General features: G+C 32.2%; 1 protein-coding gene across 2 annotated transcripts in view; it reads left to right on the forward strand.

The window, feature by feature from the left end:
* LOC123718724 (CUB and sushi domain-containing protein 1) overlaps positions 1 to 24,305 on the forward strand; it is a 48,729-nt gene that overhangs the window by 6,045 nt on the left and 18,379 nt on the right. For both annotated transcript variants that reach the window (XR_006755062.1, XM_045675466.1), the window contains exon 2: positions 22,776 to 22,955. Coding sequence is in view for 1 of the 2 variants with exons in the window: in XM_045675466.1 (XP_045531422.1) it covers positions 22,776 to 22,955 (180 nt within the window). In the remaining variant the exon portion in view is untranslated. The remainder of the gene's footprint in view (positions 1 to 22,775; positions 22,956 to 24,305) is intronic.

A 24,305-nucleotide genomic window follows, 5' to 3' on the forward strand; every position in this document is an offset into this window, starting at 1 on the left:
ATAATTTATTTTTTCATAAGATAAAAAATTTTCTAATTATTTGTTTTCTTATTTTTGTATCTAAATCCTAATTATTTTGCTAGTACCCTTCAGCAGGTGTAGGTTTCCTTCAAGCATCTACAGGTATCTCGGTTTTGGGTGAGACGCATCCAGCTCGAGCCAACCGTTATAGTAATCTAATCCGCCCATCTTGTGATGATGTGTATGATACTCCTACTTTAATTTATTAGAGATCAGAAAGGCTTGTATTACCACGGTAGTAAGTAAGCTTATTGGTCTATAATGAGCAACATCACATGGGTCGCCCTTTTTATACATTAGTATTGTATCTGACTCGACCTATGTGTCGGTGTTTAAGAAATTTCCAAAATACGGTTGAACAATTGATTTAGCGGTACTCCCAGTAATGACTGCACTAATTGTATAGACTCATGTGGAGTGTTCAGAAGAGTTGTTCAGTCTAATACCCGCAGCTGAGTTACACTATCGGACCTCAAGGCAAAATACAAAATACCATCCGTATCACCTCGACGTCCGTTGTTCCACAACTGAGCGTTTTCTAAGGCATTTTTTGCCACGCACCACCACTATGTAGAACCAGTTGCCCACTGAAGTATTTCCGAACCAATTCGACTTAGGGTCCTTCTAGAAAAGAGCGTACCAATTCTTGAAAGGCCGGCCAGGCACTTGCGAGCCTTCTAGCAATGTGAGTATCGGCGGCGGTTAGCCACATCAGGTGAGCCTCCTGACCGTTTGCCTCCTATTACATTTTGAAAAAAAACTCACATGTAATGTTGTCTGAGCCAGGACATTTGTTTGTTTTTAGTCTATTAATTGCTTGCATAACATTTGGTACGGTGAAATCTATACATCGAGTTGAGATAACGTCGGACTACTGGATATTATGGTCTATGGCGTTTATCACACAAACCTGCACTGTAGAGTGTTTTATTGATATTCTTATGACATCGTTGCGATTGCTTAGAATTGTTCCTTACCTTTTTAAACGGTCTATCCATGTTTTGTATGTCTTCGACTGATTAAATGTTTTTTTGGGCTTCCTTGCATTAAAGTCATGGAAAAGCTTCCAGGACTTCCAATCTGTACTTTGTATAGTCGCAATTATGTGCCTTTAGCTTTTATAATACTGATAGTTCGTTTTTCAGAGACCATGTCTCATTCTTGGTATTTTGCAGAAGATGGCTTCTCTTCAAAAGTGATTAAGTACGCTGTGATAAAATCTCTCGTGTTTTTATTCTAGCTTTTTATGTTGTCGTGTAAAGTTTACACCGATCATTTTTTTCCACTACTAGTATCTTTGGTAGGTGAGCTGCGATGCATTCCTTATATTTGTTTATTTCTTTTTCGTTTTTAGGGTGGCATTAGGAGTGCTATTAAACCCATTATTTCTTTATTATTTAAGACAGTGGTATTAATGCTCTTACTGGTCTATGGTTTGGCGAAAAATTGAGATTAAAAACATTTATTTTGTGTACAATGCTAGATAGAATCTCTTTGATAGATTATAGTCAATTTCTTTTTCCTACTCCCCCTATAAGGTGAGCGCCATGTCCACCTGCGTTCCGGTTTTTTCTGAAGAATGTATTTGGGATTGCAAGTTTATTTTCGAGGACGAAGTCCCTGTCCTCTTAAGTTCCTTTTACCAGAACCATGTGATTTTATTATCATATACTCGTCTAAGTATAGACAAACATTTTTTTTTTCATTTAGATCGCCCATCACTGTATATAGTGGAGAGGAGAATACATATATGTATTAAGAAATTTTAGTACAGTTGTTATTTTCAAGTGACGTTTGTCGCGAATGACTAATACATGTGCTGTTAGTCAGGTAGGTATAGGCTTTCCCTACCGACAAAATCCACAACAGAATAGTATCAAAGGACACTATAATACACTTCTGAAATCGCATATTTATAGAAAATATAGTAATTTTGAACAAAGTTTGTTAAATTTATAAAAGAGTGTTCTGTTCACAGTTAATTTTAAGTATGTTTTTAACGAATTTTGCACTAAACTATATATTCACTCATCACTTTGTGTTAATATATTACTTTTAAACACGTATTTGAACTTTATAGAAATAATATTTTTAAATTAAATAGAAATACGGATCTTATATTGACACACGCAACTCACACTACCATCCTCTAGGACTTTATATACATCTCAATCCAAATAAGAACCAAATTGAATATTTATTGTTGCTTTTAGTCAATGGATGTGCGACGTTCTTCAGTTATTATTCGAATTCATTTGTTTGTAGTAGTTTGTAATAATATTGTAATTGAATTGAAAATAGAGCATAATTTTTTCTTGACATATTGGATTTAGGTATATAATTAAAAAATATTGATGTAGTATTTAATGTTTGATCGATTTCTAATTTTTTGATGTACTGTCCAATACTATAACATTAACACAAATTACTTACTCCGCGCTCATGTGCCACCTCCCATTAACATTATTAGAAAAAAACTGTAACTGTATAGAACCTTTAGACGACGTCACTATAGAAGCTAATTAAAACATTTATACGCATATAAGGAAGGACAAGTGATAGAAAATTTTAAAGGTGGATAATACTCCCAAATTTCTTGCAAGAGACATGATAATGAAAGTTCGGGCGACGATAGCGCTAGACACTATTGTTCAGTGCTCGTTATTACCCCGTCTTATAATGTCTGTACTGTTGAAAAGAAAATCCCGTCACTTTCAACAGGGCTGACACATTATTGCGTTACAAAGCAAGTAGGTAGTCAGTCTTGTGTCAAGCACACGTTTAACTTTTATAAGCCGGTTTCCACACGATGGTTCACCATACAAAAGTTAATGGCACCCATATAAAGTAAAATCCATAAGTGCAAATCGAAATCAAGACTTTATAGTTTCTTGACCTGTTCACCATAATAGCACCATAATGTCCTGGCGTGCAAGAAATAGTAACCAGTAATAATTATCATTATTATTTGCAAGAAAAGTACAAACAAAGTAGGTACAAAAGTATTATGGTGGAACATGAAATTTCTGCCACACATAAAGGCGTGGAAATTTGACTTACATAGTTAAAAGGTAGAATATTACATAATTGTTACATATTACATTTTCCATCATATCATCAAAGTCTTGTATTATTTTATCACTACATCATCACATTATTAAAACATATTATTACAGTATCAAATTAATATTAATTATAATGTTTCACTCCAATAATCATAAATAGAATAATATATTTTTCTAAAAGTAGTATAATTATATTAAGTCGATTTCTAAAAACTCTAGAAGGAAGATCTTCAAACGTTTTTGGTAAGTTATTATTAACCTTGATTGCTATACAAAAAGTGTTTTTCTCGTACAATTCCAGATAAATTTTTGACTTAACCAATTTCTCTCCATGTCTACTTCGACAATCCTACATTGACGTTGACTTAATAATATTTATGTTTTGTGAACGATTAAAATGACTCCAGATGGAATGGCAAATCTTAGACGTATAAATTAGACGGCGCGGTCTATTAAATACACAGGACTGACCACCAACTTTCCTATTAGAATAAAAAATATGTGTGTGTACTTACGTACAAGCGTTAGAAGTGTTTTAAGATATTTGTTTTTGGCGTAACAAGATAAAAATCTATCGCTTATTATTCTCCGTCTTATTCCACGTTTGTAGAAAAAACAATACTAACAATAGAAAAAAGGTATTCAAAACATTGGAAGGTTTTTATAACGCATTATCTAGTTAAATAAAGTTTATTTCAATAACACAAATACAATATTTCTACATAATTAAAGAAATGGAATTTTGAATTTTAATGTTGACTATGCTAACTTCAGGTTGTCTTTTTTTTGTGTCGGTGTGCGGGTGTCGGTTTTTTGTGACGGTGTGCGTGCTCTCCTAATTTCTGCCTAACGCGCCAAGTGAAGTATGACTTCAAAAAAAAACAAGACCAAGACTTATAGCGCCACTGATTTTATCTGACTACTGAGCAGGACCATTTAAGTCATCAACTAAATATGATGACTCTATGTTTCTTAGTGGACACAATACACATTAAGCGCCTAATGAGAGATCACGCGTTGGAGAATATATGAATATACGGCTTGAAAGCCGTTACCTTTCGGTTTTGAATACTTAATACTTCTGAATTAATGCTGGGGTACCACTGGGATATATTCTTGGTCTCATGAACTCCTCCAACTGTGGCTGGCCCACATTTGCCCCAAAGAGGCAGCAAGTGATACCAACACACATATACTCCAGCGACACCTGAAAGTATCATGGCATAAGCAACGACGAAGTTCACTAACACCTTGAAATGAGAACAATCAAAGAGGAAATCCGGAGACTGGCAGCTAAATACAAAGAGCGATTAATCTGTCACACAAACGAACTTGCTCGACAACTCACCATAGAATCATATGTGAGACGACTAAAATGTCACCAGATTTTATAGTAAGAAGACCGGCACTAGCTCTATGCAGCAGATGACTAGATGTTTCCAATGAGAAGCCACTACACATGACAGCACCACAGAACAGATTCGCTCGAAGCCTTAGGGCTGATTGCAAATACGCGCAGAAGATAAAAACCTTTCGGTTATTATGACGTCATCCACTATACTTATAATAGTCAATACGTGCATCGTAGTTTGTCATTTGCATGTTTCGTTTGCAGTAACCTTACTGTAAACATACTTACAGGCATCCTTGCCTGAAAGAGATACGACTACGTCACACAATTCAATTTTGTTTAATTAAGTGAAATGGACCTTAGAACGTATATTTGTTTAGGTGCCCGTTTTTTTACAAAAGAGATTATTTTGTATTTTCTTATTAAACAAAATCATGTCACTAGTAAGATGCCGGAATTGACATTAAATATAAAACAATTTAGTAAAAGTATATCCTTTATGGAATCACACTTAGGTAACATATATAACGTAATAATTCAATTCATTATTACTATTAGTTGTTCAACAAAACTAAATACTTTAGCAAATTGTTACAAAACCACCATCGGTTCGGTCGGGTTCATTATTATATAAATTATACGCCACCTACTAAGTTTAGTATTAGAACTTTACTCAACGCATACCAAAACATAAACTATGAATAAAAAGTCACCGCATAACTTCACTTTCGATACAGATTAATGATATGCATCAATACCGCATTGTTTATCGCTTTCACTTATCCTGTGCCTCCGCTGACCCAGTAAAACCGGCTTCGTGTGCCACTGAACGACAGCCTGTGCTCTTTGTTCGCGAAACAACTATTAGGATCTGACAAGCCCTTATAGTCAAGGAAAACGAAATCTTAGCATGTTTTCATTCGAATATTAGAATTTCGTTAATACTGTAGTGCGTTCTACTAATAAATAATTGCAGAGCGTTTAAAAAAATGATGCAAATAAACTTACACATACACGTTTGTTTCACAATACCTCAGATTAGGTCTATTATAACATACCTATTTAGGAGGGATAGAAGAACTACGGACATCGTTTATTAAAAAAAATGAGATGTACCTTCTTAATCAAAATAATCACAACGATTTTAGTGTATTAATAAACTTAGTTTGTCATTTATAACATGTAGTTAGATGAAAAGTTTGGACGACAAGTTGCACGTAAAAGGCTGTGTTTGAATAAAAGCAAACAGTACGCTTTCAGAGTTTCCTCTTACATTCATAGAGATGAAAGTTTCATCAAATATGTATGATTAATAAAATTAGAATTGCTGCAGCGAGAGTATAGTGTCCAGAAACATAACAAACTAATTATGAGTATTCACATTATAATTTTCTGGTTGATTCTAATTTGGCTAATGTTCAAATATTGGTGAGTTTTACTCACTAAAATTTCATTTAGCAAAATTATTTCGTTATATCAATGTTAACAAAATTCTTCGAAGAGTTTATAACTGTTGATCTCGTGGTGCTTACGAGTACGTCATCACTAATTTGTTCAAACACAATAAGTGTACACCAATGTACACTTATGTAATATAAATTTTAATATCTCTAAAATTACATTTACAGGCAGTTCTCATTTTTCGATTCAAGGCCTGACAATGATCTCATTGCCATTCTTTATAATCACTAAGTTTTTTGATTGATAAAATATTTCATTTATTTAATACTATAAATAATCTTTATCAGTAGTAGGTAAAGTACAGTAGTATATTTAAATACTGTGAATTTGAATTTAAAACTTCCAAAATACATCTAAGATTCATAATATTTTTTTTTCGTCCACAAAAATCATTACCGTATGTGAATCTTATTTGAAATCTAATTGAATTTGAAGAAACAAACGTTTCAATTAGTCCATAAGATACAGCAAGTCTATAGTACTCTTTGAACTACTAAGATTAATATAAATTAGCGATTACCAAGTGTGTGTCAAGTCGATTTCTTGTTTGAGCACCTTTCCTACAAAGCATAAGGTATATATTTACTATATTGCCATCGCAACGGGTAACGCACCAGTTTAGTTCATACGTGAGTTACTTCAAATTCTAGTCAAATCATATTATGTCTAATGTAGTGCATAATCTTACATGACACTTTCATGAAACGAAAGCTATTTAAACAAAATTTACAAATTATTATTGTGTTGTTTCTGTGTCATATTCTCTGCTTACTACCGGCTAGAATGTTGAATGCCATCAACCTACATAATGACGTCATTACCCAGTGACCAGTAAAACCTGTTCTCAGTGTCGCTGCAATTTATTGATATACGAGAAAATACCAAATATGTATTTGTGTGTATTATTTTAGCTGATAATTATCTAAGGACCAATTAATTAGCTTATTATACAAGTTTTACTCGGAAATTGGAGATTATTTGTGATAAGCATAATTATTTGAACCTTTTATAGTTTATAAATTGCCAAAGGTTATACGTATACAAAGGAGAATACATCAATTCTTAGTTTTTTGTAATAATATAAATATTATTAAGATTATAAAAGCATGGCGTAATATAAACTAGTTTTGTGTCCTGGCTGAACTATGAACTAATACTATTATTTTAAGTATTAAATATAATACAAAATATATAGGTAATATAAAATCAATGGCCAAAAGAATACCAATTGAAAATTTAATGCGAAAACACACAAGGTTTAAAATATTTAAGTAATATATATAAAAAAACAAAAAATAAATCAATGGCGCTACGACCTTTTTAGGTCTGGGCTTTACATTTCTGTATCAGATTCATGATCATTTGTTAATCTAATAGGCAACTATTTGATCAGGCTTTTGTGCCTGACGCACGCCGTCGACTTTTTGGATCTAAGGCAAGCATGAAATATATATAACCTCACACGTACTCGAAAAGTTATATAGGTACATAATATCAAATTAAATCGCGTTTAGCCGATTAATTAGTTAATTATTAATCAATCATTTAGAACTTACATTAACGCGCTAATGAATTATGTATACGTAATATATGGAAAATAAATTTAATAGCCAGTTGCAACAACAAATTGTATGTTTAAGATACGTTTCTATTCAACAAATACAATTTTATTTGTGGGAATAACATTCTTTGTAGGCAAGCAATGTATATCAGAGTGAAATAAGCTTCTTACGGTAAGCAGAATTGAGAAGATTTCGTAGGAAAATATGATTAACCAACTTGGGTATTAAAGTTGCGCGCACTTGTTAATAAAAATTATATATGTACTTTTAATTTTTATTTGTTTCAGCTGATATATGTCGGTGCAGTTTCGCTACAATCAGCTGCCATACAATCTTAGAGCTCGTAAATTAACAACTTCAAACTCAAACTTAACAGTTTGGAACTTATTTCGAATAAATTGTAATACTTATAATGAATAAACCAGAAGTTTCTTTATATATCTGAAATTCAATGGCGCTACTGTAATATATATATATATAACAGTAGCGCCATTGAACAGGTTACAATATATATATATATATATATTGTAACCTTTTAAAACGCCCGAGACGTTATTTGCCTTGTCTGTTAAGGGTGAGCGAGGGTTTTTCCCAGTTATACTCCTGTTTGCTTTCTGTTCCTGACCGTTTTTACTGGTGCAGTAATGCAGTAACGTAATATTCAGTTTAAATTGAATACTTTTATTTAAGATTCATAATTTATATTTAAAACATTTTACTTTTATACTAATCTGTCGAACTGAGATATCATGCAGCAATAACCAATCGACCTCAATGCAAGAAGTTTCCGTGCTTGTAATAATCAAGGTTAACATTTTCTCTTCGACTCTTGGACCGTTTAGGTGTTAATATCACAAAATAGTACCGCCCCGTTATACAGAGAACTCTCACTACAGTTATGCTATTGTTGTTTACGTTAAACTAACTTTAATTTAAGCATTATGAGATAAATCAATAAGATTGATTTAAATGCTATGAACAAAAATAATAACGACTCTCGTAAGTCAACAACGTATGACCAATCAGAAACATAGCACAGATCTCAACTTAATAGTTAGTACACACACACACACAACACATATATGCCATTTCATCACGATTTTTAAAGTAAAAAGTCACGCTGTACTTAAATTATAGTATGTAGAATTACTTATAAATAATATTATAATTAATTATACATAAAAAATAAAAATATTGTTGGAAATTTCATGTTCTTGAAAATAGAAGCAAGTTGAAGTAAGAAGTCATATAGAAGTTTATTTAGTTCGGATTTAGTTTGCTTTGATGAGTCGTTACAAACGCGAGTATTACATTTATAATACATGCCGCTCAGCTCCGCGTTTGTCCACAACGCGCTAGAAATTAAATATTTACTGTAATTATTATCTCGAAATCACATACACATTTCATATCAATGAAATCGCAAATGGCAAATGACATAGAAAACTTTAAAATGAAATTTACAAATTACGTATAAATAAGAAATCACAATTACTTCCGTGAAATGAGGATTAAGTAATTACCGAATAACGTTGCGGAAACTATTACGCCACAAAAAGTATTAAAAAATATATTTATTGCAATTATTTTGACTTAAGAGAAAACTTCTCAAAAATAAAAATTAAACCTAACAATTATAGTTCAATACAATTTTGTGAGAACTAGTACAGGTTATTACAAAAGTAATTGATTGTCCCGATTGTTCTGACTTCATGCTTATATCATCACCGAATAACTACGGCACAGTTTGAGGATTACATTATATAGTGCGTTTAATAGAGATTCTGAGATTGATAATATTATAATTTAGAAGATACAAAAGTCTGAATAATAAATAACTTAGTAAAGATCACATAACTTCAGAAACGCTATACAAAGAGGTTAAAGATTCCGAAATTGACCGAGTCAATCAATTACAGGACCACCTCATTAGTAGATACTTCTATGAATTCCCATTTAAATCAATTTTTCTTTTCATACGCCTTCCACGCTTTAGCCGCAATTTCTACCTCAAGTTAATTCACTTTTTAATAAAGTATACATATGGAATCAATGCTATTATTGGAGTATTTTAATTACAAAAATGAATCACTTCAAGAAGTATTTAATGTTCGTGCTATAACTATATATATATATCAAACTTCATCGCTTTTATACTTGCTTGTATAGGGTTGCTAAATTGATTCCTTACAAAGAAGATAGCCAGTAACAAAATTAGGCAATACATTTAAATCATAAGTTACGTAAATTACGTGGAATTGAGCGGTCTTATGATTTAATACTAGCCATATATTTGAAAAATCATTACAATCTGATTAAAAGTAAAAAACACACGGCGTCCTGTCGACCGTGGCGACTGGTGAGCGAACGAAGGCCGGCTGGTTCCGCTTTCCGCAACACATGTTGTATCAGTGTGACCCTTGCGCACCGTTCTAAAATTTGCGAGCTCAGTTTTTTCTTTGAGATAACCGATATGCTTCTACTTTAGTCAATTAAAGCCGTGTTAGTCAAGTCGAGCGTGCGACTCTCAACACTATTCCTGCTTCATCGCGGCTCTGCAAAAACATTTTGGTTTCTAAGAGCGCAATTGTCACTTGACAGGTACACATCAAAATGCAATGTAATGCCAAGACCCTATAACCTTGTAGAGTTACTGGATTGTTATTAATTAGTCTTAAATCTACTCAAAAGCAAATGAAAATATATGTTTTTTATATGAAAGTGAAAAGTCAGAAAACTGTTTGTAACACGCATTGTAAAAGGTTACTGATACTAATGATCTATAAAATGAAATAATTTATAAGTTCAAAATGTTATTTAATAGGGGTAATATAATAAAATCCATTCGATGGAAGACACGACTATAGATTCAATATCTCCTACATTACTCCTACGTCTCTCAGGATATAAATCCTGTAAGATTGTGTTACCATTGTACCTGGAAAAATAAATATTTCCTGGAAATTAAATTCTATTTTGATCACTCGTTTAGATATTAAAAGCTCACAATACGTAGCTCGTAGCTCTAGAGAACATAGACGACTGATACAAATACTTATTACTTATTTAATCGTATTATAGAATGATATTACTTTGAGTCATATTTCCATACTTATACATTTTGATAGTGAATTGATTGTGAGTGTGACTTATGCAGAATAAAAAACTATAATTACTTCCGTGGTTCGTGTAATTTCTTTAGCTAGGAATTTGTATAAATAAATAGCAATTTATTCTTTTTCTATTTCAAGGTTACTCGGCGCTTATTATAATTGAAGAACTTAGAGTAACTAACGTTGTTTTCTATTAAAAAGATTTTGATTATACATATTATTACAGTATAATTGTGCTTTGTTGGTTAGTGCTTAGTTTATTAACATTATATTACTAAAATAATTTGAGTATCCGGAAATCGGACGCTTCGAGGCAAACTCGTAAAATTAAGTAAGCGGAAACTAGTTGAGCCAAGGAAGCATTTTGTTTTTTTTTATAATTACAAATATTTACACTACATAACCTTATATCTATCACTACAGTACTAAAACTAGCATACATTATTCCGGTTCATTTGCCTCCTTCATACGAGTCAATTTCTATTTATTTACGTCGCGTCGCTTCGAAAGCGATTACAGACAATCTTGGAGATAATATGAACCATGAACCTGAATTCTTTAAAGTATGCAACCTTTCAAAGAGAAATAAAGGGAACGAATATCATACAATTTTTATCTACAATACTGTAATTTCATATCCAATAACAGAATTTATTGAACAGAACTTGTACAATCGTAAGCTGGAATTAGCTTTTCTCATTCTATTAAGATTTCAAGAAAGCAGCGGATCAGTGATTTATAACGCAGTGACATAGAAATAATTTTCCTTAATTACAGCTATATCTTGAACACCTTGGCGATAACAGTGTTGATAATCCTACGAAGTACGGAAATCTGGGATGATTTGTCTTTCGTTTTATGTAATTTAAATTAAATTAATAATCATAACATTCTTAATACAACATTCTTATTATTTCTTATTTCACCAGCATTTATATATGTAAAAAAAATTATATTCAAAGTATAAATCATATAACTGAAAATTGAATCAACGAGTAATTGGTTTATCAATTAAACTCAATTCTATAAAAAAATATAATCCTCTTATTAAAACATATCATAATATAATACAGCCGTAAACATTTCAGAGCGCTCCGAAGTCTTTACGGTACAGTAGTGGATCATAGTTATTAATTACTTTACGACGGCTATGACACAAGAATGCCGTATGCAACCTACACGATCGTCCAACACACGGATATGGATGAGATTCATGATTGTTAAACTTTAGCCTTCAACTTGAACTTGAACAATAATTGAAAACATCTCTAATTATTTAAAGATTTTCATAGATAAATGAGAATTGATGATATTACATATTTTTTGGGTATGTCCACGATCCACATTGTATGTGCGTAGTCGTAACGTGGGCGGCGATTCAAAGAGATAGTAATTATTCGTTTGGGTCGCATTTTATGACATTTCGTTTTAATAAAGTGTCCAACAATATTGGCTGGTTGGCAGATGTAAATAAAAGCTCTGCCCAAATTATAAAAAATATTTTACGGTCATGCTACGACATATTTTGTTTTACTTAAATTCATAATATCAAATATTAGCCTGCAACCCTTAGCATATGATAATTAGCTTTCGACTATCAGAATTTAAAAAAAGTATACAAGTGTTTATACTGAATTAAATATTATCTCATGGAACAAATAGCCATTTCTGGAAAATATACATACCATAATAAAATTTGTAAATTTCTATGTGAATTCACGAAATGGACCCAATAACCAGTTTAATTTATCTCTATGCGATTTTACAAAGTGCGCCAAGAGTCATTTCAAAAGGTTAGAGAGACGTTTTGCATCAGACGATGTTAATTACAAGAAGCGATACAATAGATATTGCATTTATTTTTGTAATAAGATACTTGAAAGCTAAATATTTTCTATGATTTATCACATTAAAAGCTTTAGCGATAATGAAAATCTATTATGTTCAGTATTTGTACTTGAATCAACAGTATGAAGGTACTTGGGATATTGTCAGCCTATAGGTGCAATTCTCAAGCAGACATCGAAACTTCAGACCCGGTCTTTACACTTTAAACAAGGATCAAAAGAATATAATGAATAACAATAAATCGAACACATATTGTATTTCGATTGTATCGCTACTGGGTTTAATATGAATTTTCAAATAATGCTTGCTTTGGTGTCCGGATATTTAATGAGGGAGTGACCCCACTAGTTATTTGCTACAATGTAAATAAACATCGAAAATACTAGGTACTCATTTAGGTTTAATTTCGAGAGTTCGTTTGAGCACATGAGAAATGAACGAATGAAGTTAATTAAATATCCAAAATTTCACATATTGGATTGGATATTTAATTTACTTCATTCCCTATTATTAAATATGCAATATGTCATACTTTATTATTCGTTTTAGATGCGTTTATATAGTGATACAATTACGTATACTGAGAGCAACGCACGCCGCGAATTCACACCCACATTCAACAATTCCTCATACTTGGCCATGGTTTCTGCATTTTCATGATTTGTTGAATATTCGTCATTGTGTTTAATATACCTTTTTATATTATGTTAACATGTAGGTGGAACTACAAAGACGTTCATTAAGAGGTAACGGTTCAAATAAAATGACCATAACACACTATTAAGGACATTTTAGTTATGTAATTAGTATATATATATATATATATATATATATATATATATAATTATACATCGTTTATTAGATATAATATATATTAAGTAATCCACCAATTTTAAAACAAAGCTTTTAATTAATAAATTTATAGTTGATTAATGATTTAACTAATGTTAGTGTTAGGTTTACTTTGTAACACGATATTTAGTTCAATATCTGAAACATTTGTTATTCATAATAACTTGTTGTATTCATAACAAAAAGCTGGCTGTTGAAATACTCAAAATAATTAATCCCTTTTCAAACGATTTTCCTTGTTTATAAATTCATTAATTGTAACAAACAGATTAAATAATAAAATATTTAATACAATATAAACAGAGCACTACAGAGTTGTGTATGTAGACAACAAATTTTACTAATTGAATTGAATATATTTTAAGAAAGATTTTACATTCAATAACATGCTTTGATGCGGTTTTGTGGTTTGCTGCCGCTAAAAGTATCCATAGTACATTGTAATTGACATGCAGTGTAGGCCTACGAAAAAATGACGATGGCAACCTTTGTGCTGCTGACAAGGCTTTTAAAGCTTAAAAATGAAAAAGAGTATCAAACATTTTACAGACGTCCTGCTACATAGGCCAGCTACTGCTAGTACGTATATAATGTTCATTTGTTTCTTACGTATGTACACTCAACACGTGTTCGTACGGTGCAGAAAAACATCGCAAGGTATGCGGTACATCTGAGATTCAGCGTGTGGCTCAGAAGACTAATTACCACGCTATACAGAAAACATCAATGAAATGGTAATGTAGTTACTTTATAAGGTAGGATACTGACGTCGCACTAATTCTATTACTTGAGTGTTACCTATTATATATTATCTGCACCAGCTTTATACTTTGTAGTGCTCGGCGACTTCCTTTTCCGTATTGAATTATACCTATATTGCCTACAAAATCCAATAAAATGAGACGCCAATATTGAGCGTTGAAGCTCCATTAGTACTATGAATAAAGAAAAAAATATCAAACGCTGCCGTTCATTTCCTACATTTTTTTAAAAGTTTCCTCAGTGAAATAACTAAGAGGCTTCAGGCAATGTCTATTGCATATACATGATTCTAAATTTAGAAAATACTAATAATAATTGGCACATCTTAGGTCCCATGTCCCATAAATACTACAAATACATTTTCGTATAAATACAATTTAAATTCATAAACAATAATTGTTGTAAAACAATCGGACATCGTCTGTAAGACGTCAAATATTATTTCTAATCGGCAAAACTAGGTATAGGAAGAAAAGGCATACAAAGGATATTAATGACCATACAAAAAATAGTCGCCCTTGAATATTATCCGTCGTAAAATTGAAACAAAAGTGCATACAAGCAACAAGTGGGCAATAAATCAACCAACCCCTGGAGGACGTGACCATTGACATCATGACATCTGTAGCTGATCTTTCACATTCACATCACACATGTTCCGGATGACCACTGCTTTGTGTTTATATTGGGATTGTTATGGTTGATTCTGAATAGTGTTCGTTTCTAGCCTCTGAATATTCATTAGGTGAGGGTAGTATAGTCTTAGTTCGTTTTGTTTAGGAATCTGTTACAAAAGAGTTGTTACTTACTATTACAGTGGCTGAAATAGTAAATTTGAAGAATGAGAATGTATTTAATAAGTTTATTATTTCTTTAAATATGACTTTTAGTTAAAGCAACTATAGTCGACTATTAAGATCTTTAAAAAATTAAGGTATAGGATAAATAACACCCTAATAGTTACCAAATTAAAAAAAACCATAGGGTCGTGAGAAATCCGTGCTGTGTGTATCCTGCGGTATGTACCTTTACACAACAAATTAATGAACTCAATTAGTAGCCATTTGGTTTAAATTGATGTCAACGCGAAACCTGAAAGCAGTTTTTGATGGCCGAAATTTTCCAGAAATAATAAATACATTGAAAATAATTAACTGCTGATATTTGGGGGTGATCTCTCCATAAATTTCACATGAATGGTTCATTTTAATTATTATTTGACTGACTGCACTCGATGGCCGCGAATTATTTGAGTGTAATAGAAGTAAATTAATTGGTGAAACAAAAGAGGAAACTTATTTATGAAAATATTTAAGTGACGTATATCACTGCTGCAACGTGTAGTGGATTTTTTTTATTTTAACGTTCTGTGCATGACTGATAATTAGCTTTTTTGATACTGTTATTTTTATAACAGAATTTAATCGACTTATTTCGTAGCCAATATGCTTTACGAAGTACTTTAAAAACGTAGCCTTAGAAGATTAGATTCCAGGCGAAACCCTTTTCTTAATGTCTAATAGGATTAATCTTGTTGACGGAAACATATGACAAGATTTTAGGTTCTAAGAAATGTCGGTTTCCTAAACTCAGTTCACGTTTAAAATACATTACTTCTACGTATATGTTGTAATGGTATAAACATTTCTACAGCAATTTACAATTTTACCAGTGATGATTGTTTCTGAGTGCAGAATTGTTTAGAATCGTCGGCTTAGACCAAGTTGTAAGTCGGTCGATGGTATTAGAGCTTTCGAAATTCCCCTATGTGCTCACGTAGATTGCATCAGTTTACTATCTTAATGTAGAGACAAAAAAATTAATGGAAGATACAGTTCTCAATTTTGGTATATAACAACAAATGTCAATTATACAATCTATTTGTCTACAATTCAAATGTATAAAGATTCAGAATGGTCGTATAGAAATATATTACTATCTATCTTAAACCAAATCAACATTGATTTAATTATATTACTATGCTATATAACATATACACATGATGTACGTCTATATTATATATGCATATAAATACCTTAAATCAAACACTAATAATATAATGAATAACTAAAAATCTATATTTTTATTTTTATAAAGTTTACGGCATTAGGCACATTTTCGGTTTTAAGCGCCGACTTTTGATAATATTTTATCATATAAATATTAGTATGGAGTAAAAGTCAAATCATTTAAACAAATAGATATTTTATAAATGAAGTTAAAACACAACTGAGACTAAGGCTATTTTACTTTAAATATGCCTTAAGTAAAATAAAAGTTTGAAAACAAGTCGTTAGTAACACACAATTTTTATTTGACATAAAGTGAGCAAAGAGAAACATTGAGCAGATATTTCTTTTTTTTTAAGTTAATAACAGAAAGAGTACACGAGCGTTCGTTGTTTAGTTTTTTATTTACAATCCTCTTCGGTTTGAGCTCATTTATGTTTAACAAAGTTGATTACCTATCACAATCTTAGGAAATATAAACAGTTATACGCCAAATGTGAAGCCCGTAGCTTGTTAGGGCTCTGCTTCATCTGATTATTGTTTCAAACATTGAATGTAGCTATGACCATAGAGACAGATAGTATTACGTACTCTTACTGTATCTTAATTGGTACTTGTACAATACCTAATTTTTGTTCGGCTTTGAAACCCTATTATACAAGCCTCAATTGATTTTCACACACATGTTTTCACATGTACATAAATGATATAGCTATCCTATAATTAGGTATATTTAATTCTATGAATGTGAAAGTTTCTTTCCTTTGAAGCAACGCTCGTAGCGAAGTTCTATATAATTCTTGCTTGGAAAAGAAAACCTAATAAATCAAACACAGTTCATTTAAATAATTTCACGTGTCTACAGTGTTTGGGTCTACGTTTATTGAATGCGAGTGAAGTTTTCGATTAAGACAACAACCCGCTATCACAGCGCCACCATACTCGAGACGCTAAAGCTGTACCAGCTGCAGACTTTGCGAGGCGCCAGTATGTTCAGATCAGATCATTTGAACATTGACCAACTGCTCATGCGGCTCACGTGGTTGTTCTATACTTTAATAGCTGAAAATGCGATAAACCGACAGCTCACAATAGTAATTTAAATATATATTATTTGAACATTGACCAACTGCTGACAAGGCTAACACGGTTGTTCTAAATTTTAACGGCTGAAGGTGCGTGATACACCAGCAGCTCACAAGAATAATATGGTGTAGATATGTGTATGTAGGTATGTATCTAAGATTTTGTTTAATAACAATAAATGAGAGAATGTCTGTCTTATTAATATCTCGCTTCCTCTCAAGACGACAAAGACTTCTTTAAGCTTGGCAAGCTGTACAGCTGTATGTCAGTCTTATAAACAAATGAAAGGGTGACCACAGAGTGTCCAGCGGTATCGATATTTTAGTCATCACGAATCACCTTAAAAATATATCTGTGTTGTTTTTCGTGAAAATATTATTTCCATTGCTTGGTTCCGAACTCCAGCCCGCATGGAATATGTGAATTACGCAAACGTTTTATTAATATTTATTTATGACATATTTATTCTACGAACTTTATTATATAAACTGTAATATTAGTATGTTCGCTAGAGCTTACAGAGAGGGCTAATTGTTCATCGGAAAATCCTCATACCCCAGTACTAGGGGGGTAGTGCAATATTCCTGCTGCGCTGATGTTGTAATTCCTAGAATTGGGCTGGCACTGGGTGGCAACGGTTGAAGACACGCCCATTTCAGTATCTGGGTGGCGATGAGCACTGAGGCTGCAGGGTGGTCAATATTCACCCACACCTCGTCCAGTCTATATTTAGAAAATTCAGTTGCAAAGCCCGTTGGAAATAAAATGGAAACTGACACCAAAGGTCAACTATATCGTCATTGCTTCCCCGATTGCGATTGGACCGCTTAGATTACTTCACGATCTCGCGAAGGTAGCGTTAATACATTCACATAAACCCTTCACATATTGGGATTCGATGCTGGGGCGAAATAATAATTTACTAACATATATGAAGAAATGTGACTTCTCTATATGCCAATGAAGGTTTAATGACCTGCAACAGTTTTAGAATAAATTACAACAATAATTTAAAAAAAAGAAATAATAATAATAAATAATTTATAGTAATTACGCTGACGCACACTCACGCCGAGCTTTGCCACCCAAAAAGGGTCTTGACCTCCGAAACGAGAAATTTCCAGGTGCCCATGTCCCTGCCACCTCCATGCCTATACTTGCATGTTCATCTAAGCCTTTCAATTGTGCACATGACTTCTAAAGTACATTAAATGATTATACAAAGAAGAAAGTGGAGTTGAAAAAGAAATTTAGTTATTTCGTGTTTGTACATTGACAAAACCGGCATCTCAAAAGGTAACAAGATGACTGCCATGTTATGAGGTTCCGTGCATACACCGCTGAGTAACATTGTGACACATACTTATAAACAAGGGCTCTGGTCTTTTACCGTGTTCCAAGTACTAAATGACAAAACAATCTTAGTTTTTATTAACTTAAGATTTGATTTCCAGATTTAACATAAAAGTAGGTATCAAGGCCAACCGGCAATGGCGTAACCTGCCCATTGTGATTGTTTTCCCACAATTAATTCTTACAGATTAGATACACGAATAACATACTCAGATCTCAGTTTCATTGTTTATACATTTAATAATAATAACATTTACTAAGATGTATAGACAGATTTCATTAGACGCAGAACGAATACATATACACACTATGTTGAACATCTTAATAAATATACAGAATATGCGTAAACAGGTAGATAATTATTATTTTAGAGCTTTTGCAAAATCCATTAACCTCACTAGGTCGAATGCCACCTCTACCTGAGTCATGATCATGTCCTCATTACTACCTCATTTTAAGCGTCTTCTTTAAATCACAAAAATATCACGATTTAGAACTAAATAATGATGAGACTGAAATATTCCAGTCAAGGAGGTAACTGAAGTACGGGGCTGGCACTCCCCTCGAATTGTGAATTATACATTTTATTCTTAATTTTGCTTTATATACAAAATACAATAGTGCAATCAATATTATAACCACAGGAAAAAAACCATGTGAAAAATAACACATGTTTTCCACAATAATGCAATTTGCCATTTACAATTAAAGTTATTTTTAAGCATTACCTTGAATAATATGAACAAGGAGTACCTTCTAAAACTTACATAATAAGGCATTATTATACTCAATTTCCCTGGATATAATAATACTTTTCAAGTTGTTAGAATCATTACACATGAATTTGCATGTAAAAGAAAGAACTGCCCTCATTTCTAAATGAAAGAAAGTTTCAAAAAATGCCCTGAAATCATTGATACAAATTACTATTATAAATTAAACTTTTACCGTGTATGACAAACAATTCCTACGATTTGCAAGATCTTTCTGAATGAAGAACACTAACTGTATTATTAAACATAGACTAAAATCCAAATTTATTAAATAGAAGAGGCATAAAATACATACAGTAAAATATGTCATATTTATGCAACTATTTAACAAGACCCTACATCTAAACCGCCAGAGATTAATCCATAATCAATATGTATTATATTATTAATAAGCCGGTATATCTGATAATATTCAATTCACCAGTGCTGTAACAGATATAAGTACGTATACGATCACGTCTTGTAAGTAGGGCGTACACTTATGGGTTTTTGTCTTTAGAACAATTGTTGACCGTTATCACACGGCAACTCGGACGCACTAGGAATTGCCTGACCTCGTCAGCTGCGCTAAATACCATTCGTAACCCAATGCCTTCTTTGAGACGTGGAATACATACTGATAGTAATGACATTGAACATATCTTCATAGGCATTAAATAACAACACCGTTATAAATATAGCTAAGATTAGCTTTTTGGCTTATAATAAACGAATATAAACACGATACGCTTTACAGCGACTAGTGAGAACGTAAAACAAGAAACGAAATGGTGTTTATTTCGATTGATTATGATTGATCGTGTGGAAAGATGGATCGTGTCGTGAATGTTTCATACGACAGGAGATGCCTCTGAAACGCGCCATTGCAAACCCTATCGTTATACACTCAAAACTCTTCGTTATGACAACAGCAAAAAGTGTCATCTGTATCAGCACTCGGTCCAAATTCACCAATTTTTTTTAAAGTCACTTTGGAATATCTGTCTGTTGTCCATAAAGTGCATTATAGAGCCATTCTCTCGATATTATGCAGGACTAATCAAGTTGGATTGCACTTTCAAAAAAGTTCTATCTATTCCATAATATCGTATTTTTTACATGGTATGGAAGCTTACCATTTGATAAAAATTCAGGCCGGTTCCATTGCCATTTTAGTTTTTGATGCCATTGTTTGTGTGCATAATATCTTGAATATAGTATACGAGATACACAGCGAATATGAAGATTCTCTTAAATAGCGTTTTATTTCATTATCATGAGGTAAAATACAGAAACTAACAATTATAATCATAACGTATAAAATATACAATTTTTATTAAAACCTGTCCTTAATAATAAGTCGAGGGCGTCTTAAAAGGACGTTATGAAAGCAAGTCGATTTTGTGAACTATTATTATCTTCACCTTGATAATAACATTCACTAGTTTTGTAAACTGTTTGTGCAATTGAACTTTTAATTTACGAGTGACTTGATATATTGCACAACTTTTAATTTATTAAGTATTTTTTTATCGTTCAAGGAAGTTCAAAAATAGGTCACGGGTAAAATTGTTTGATTAGAAATTATCATTTTAATCCGAGAGAGATTATTAATTTTAATATTTAATAGATAGAAACCAACATGTCATATATAAGTGTACCATTCAGATAAATATCGAACTTATTATAATTATAAATATAATATTCAAGAATGTTGTTCTTTGACCAAAGCACATAAGTTAGGTTTACATCACGCGTAAAAATTGGACTATAGACGTGACAAGGACAGAAAATATGTTTTGTCTTGTCATTTTCTTGTGAAATAAAGCTTTAGTGGCTGTTTACAAATTAGTCTCGGATAGTTATGTAGTGCAAGTCCGAAACTGAGACGTGAACCGATTGACCTCGTTACTTTAACGGGCAAACGTTTCGTAACAATACAAAAAATCGAACAATCGAATGAGTATAGAACTAGTGTTGATCGAAAATCTTATCTGTTTCGTACGTTATTGCAAAGTAAGGGCAGGTTAACTGATGAGTGTGTTGGTGAATAATGCAAGCGGTGGAAGTGAAAGTCAAGTTTCAGGATCGCAGCAGGGGGAGATGGTGGTCTTTGCCACCACTTCGACAAGGTTAACTGCGTAAAAGCATCTACAAAAAAGGCCCATTGAAGGCCTCGAGACGCGGATGATCCCATTACGATCGCTAACAATACAGTAAAGGCCGCCCGCGCGGCATATTCAAATTAGGGTAAAAAGCTACGCTCGCCAAGCGAAATGACATTAAAAAAAGTGGTCTCTGACTTTCAGAACATGCACTTTAATTACACAAATAGATTTAAAAAATATTGAATATGTTTGAAAATTTTTAAATCTAGATCAGTAGAAATTTTATTTTATAAATTCAAAACAATTAATTATAAATAAAAAATAATTAATAGATATTATATATAAGAAATGAAATTTAGTCAGGCATCAGGATCCGTTTGTGTAGAATTTTGATAACAATATATTTTCGTATTCTATAAAAGCTATAAATAGTGAAGCAAAATCAAACATCATTGAAAAATGCAAGTTGCAAGATTGCTTGGAAATTAAATTTCACTTTGCGTCGTGTAGTCGTGGTTTAGCCCAAATAGGAATGATTTCCTGAGAGTGAGAGAAAAGTACTAAGCTAAGCGCGTGTTGATCTAATACTACACTTTATTTATAGCCTCGCCTACATCTACCATTTGTTCTTGTAAATTGATTTCTATAACATTTTTACTTCCTGTTGCCTGAAATAAAACAAAAGTTTTGTTTTGTTGAAGTATGAATAAAGTTCTAACCGTTCTAACTAAAGAATTCAGCATGTGTTAACTCATACAGAGACTAAAGGGAAAGTTTTCAGAGGAAAATATTGATTTCAATTACATCAACTTAGTTATTCTAAAAAACTCGTCATTTAAAAAGTAGTAATCATAATCTATGTTGTGTAACTCTTTATTATATTTATCATTAAAATGTCTTATGCTTCAGAAGCGCATTGTGTTGAATGTATAATAACTTCCATACCCATTTTGGCAACAGTTTCCCAAGGCAGTTCGCTTCATTACTACGCATATTAAAGGGACATACAGTATTATATAAGAAAAGAGCCACGTGCTCAAGCCGATGATCATATTTTAGTACACATTTGTATTTTACTTGCATTTCGTTACGTAACAAAAGAAAGCTAATGATCACAATCTATATTCTATTGTAACCATGTCATAAAACACAATATACATACTTTTGTAGGAGTTTATTGAGCAAATCGCAACTTGTAACTCAGTCTATGGAAGTGTCTGAGTACAGACACGACAAGGCCGTATCTGTGTCAAATTTCATTAAATTTATAGATTTATACGTAATAGATAATGTGTACATTTAGATTGATTTAAATACATTTATACTTCTAATCTTTTAGATTTTCAAACTAATAAACATATGAATATATTAAAAACTTTTAAAATTGTCTGTAGTCCACTGGCTGAAAACTAAAATGGTTATTTTTTTACAGATGAAAAGCGCTGTGGCCATCCAGCTGTGCCACCTAACGCAAGAGTATCACTATCAAATAGTGTCAGTGTGCCTGGAACTCTGGCCACATATGAATGTGACGAGGGTTATGAACTCTTCGGAAGTCATCAGAAAGAGTGCACCATAAGGGGCGATTGGAAAGGAGATTCACCATTTTGTGGTACGTAATTAAATAAATACTATAAGCATTATGTTTCAAGATTAAAAGTTTTACTATTTTTAATGTTATTTTAAAAAGTGCAGTAACCCTACGATCCTATTAGTATTCACTTTTTAAATATTGAAACAAAGAGTTACTTTAGAATGACTTATAAAGCATGACTCACGTACGTCAAATATTTATAGGATTTTGCCATACGTCACATTTTCCGCGATGTTTTCAATATCAATCTTAACCATAGACATCATTTTACAAATCTGCTTTAGTTTTTATGTCAATTTTACTGTGTTAAAAGCAGAACCCCCGTCGAAAATACGAGTTTATCAGAAATTGCAGATAATTGTTACCACCTACGTGGCTAACACACATCGCGCATAACCACCTGCAGGCTAAATTCAGCAGAATTAGATTATCATCTCCCCACCAATTCATATGTGTAAATATGAGTGAAATCGCAAAGGGGGCAAAGTAGGCATTAATAAAAGGAAACAAGAACGAGGAACGAATCATTACTTTTAGTACTGTATTGATTAGTTGCTAAGGTTTAAAAAGCTTATAAATTACTTTTAATAATTATCATAAGTATGGAAGTACTATTACTATCGACTATCGAATAGTCGTCGATTAATCGATTTAGTAATATTGCCAAATCGAATAAACCACAAGAATTAACGGTATAAAATTTGAGTTGACCTTGTTAATTTATATGCTCAGTGAAATATAATATCAATGGCAGATGACAGTGACGCCGCTTCTCCGACATATACGTATTTATTTTAAATAAATGGTTTCCCGAATGTAAAGAGTACAGAGCAAGCGTTAGGATCTATTAAAATCAGGACTGCGACGATATTTAATTGTGTCTCTTTTGTAATAATTTTCCCCTTATAGGAAATACTAATAATACTATATTAGATTGCGTGTAGAAACTCCAATTGACTAATGATTAAATATAATGTGTACGTGATCATAATAATGATTAAAGTAGGTGACAACACAATTATATAAAATAATATACTGTAATAATCTAATTAGGATCTACGTTTCTTTAAACAATTTGACGTAAACTGAGTGTTTCCTAACTTTAGTGTTGTTTACGTTATTCATTTAAGGCATTGTTTGTGGAAGGAGATTGTTTTAATAGAACCAGAATTATAAAATATCACATTAACTAAAGATCTTTCTGTCAAAATGTTTAGATGAGTAGCGACAGGTCTGAGTTTTAGTTATTAATAGGGACGTGAGATTAAAATATTGTTTTGTCAATGACCTATAAACATTCACAGTACAGTAAAGGAAGATAAACAAAGAAAAGGCTAATTAAATTATAAAAACTCAATCAGACTGTTC

The sequence above is a fragment of the Pieris brassicae genome, chromosome Z (genome assembly GCF_905147105.1).
Source record: "Pieris brassicae chromosome Z, ilPieBrab1.1, whole genome shotgun sequence".
NCBI classification, from domain to species: domain Eukaryota; kingdom Metazoa; phylum Arthropoda; class Insecta; order Lepidoptera; family Pieridae; genus Pieris; species Pieris brassicae.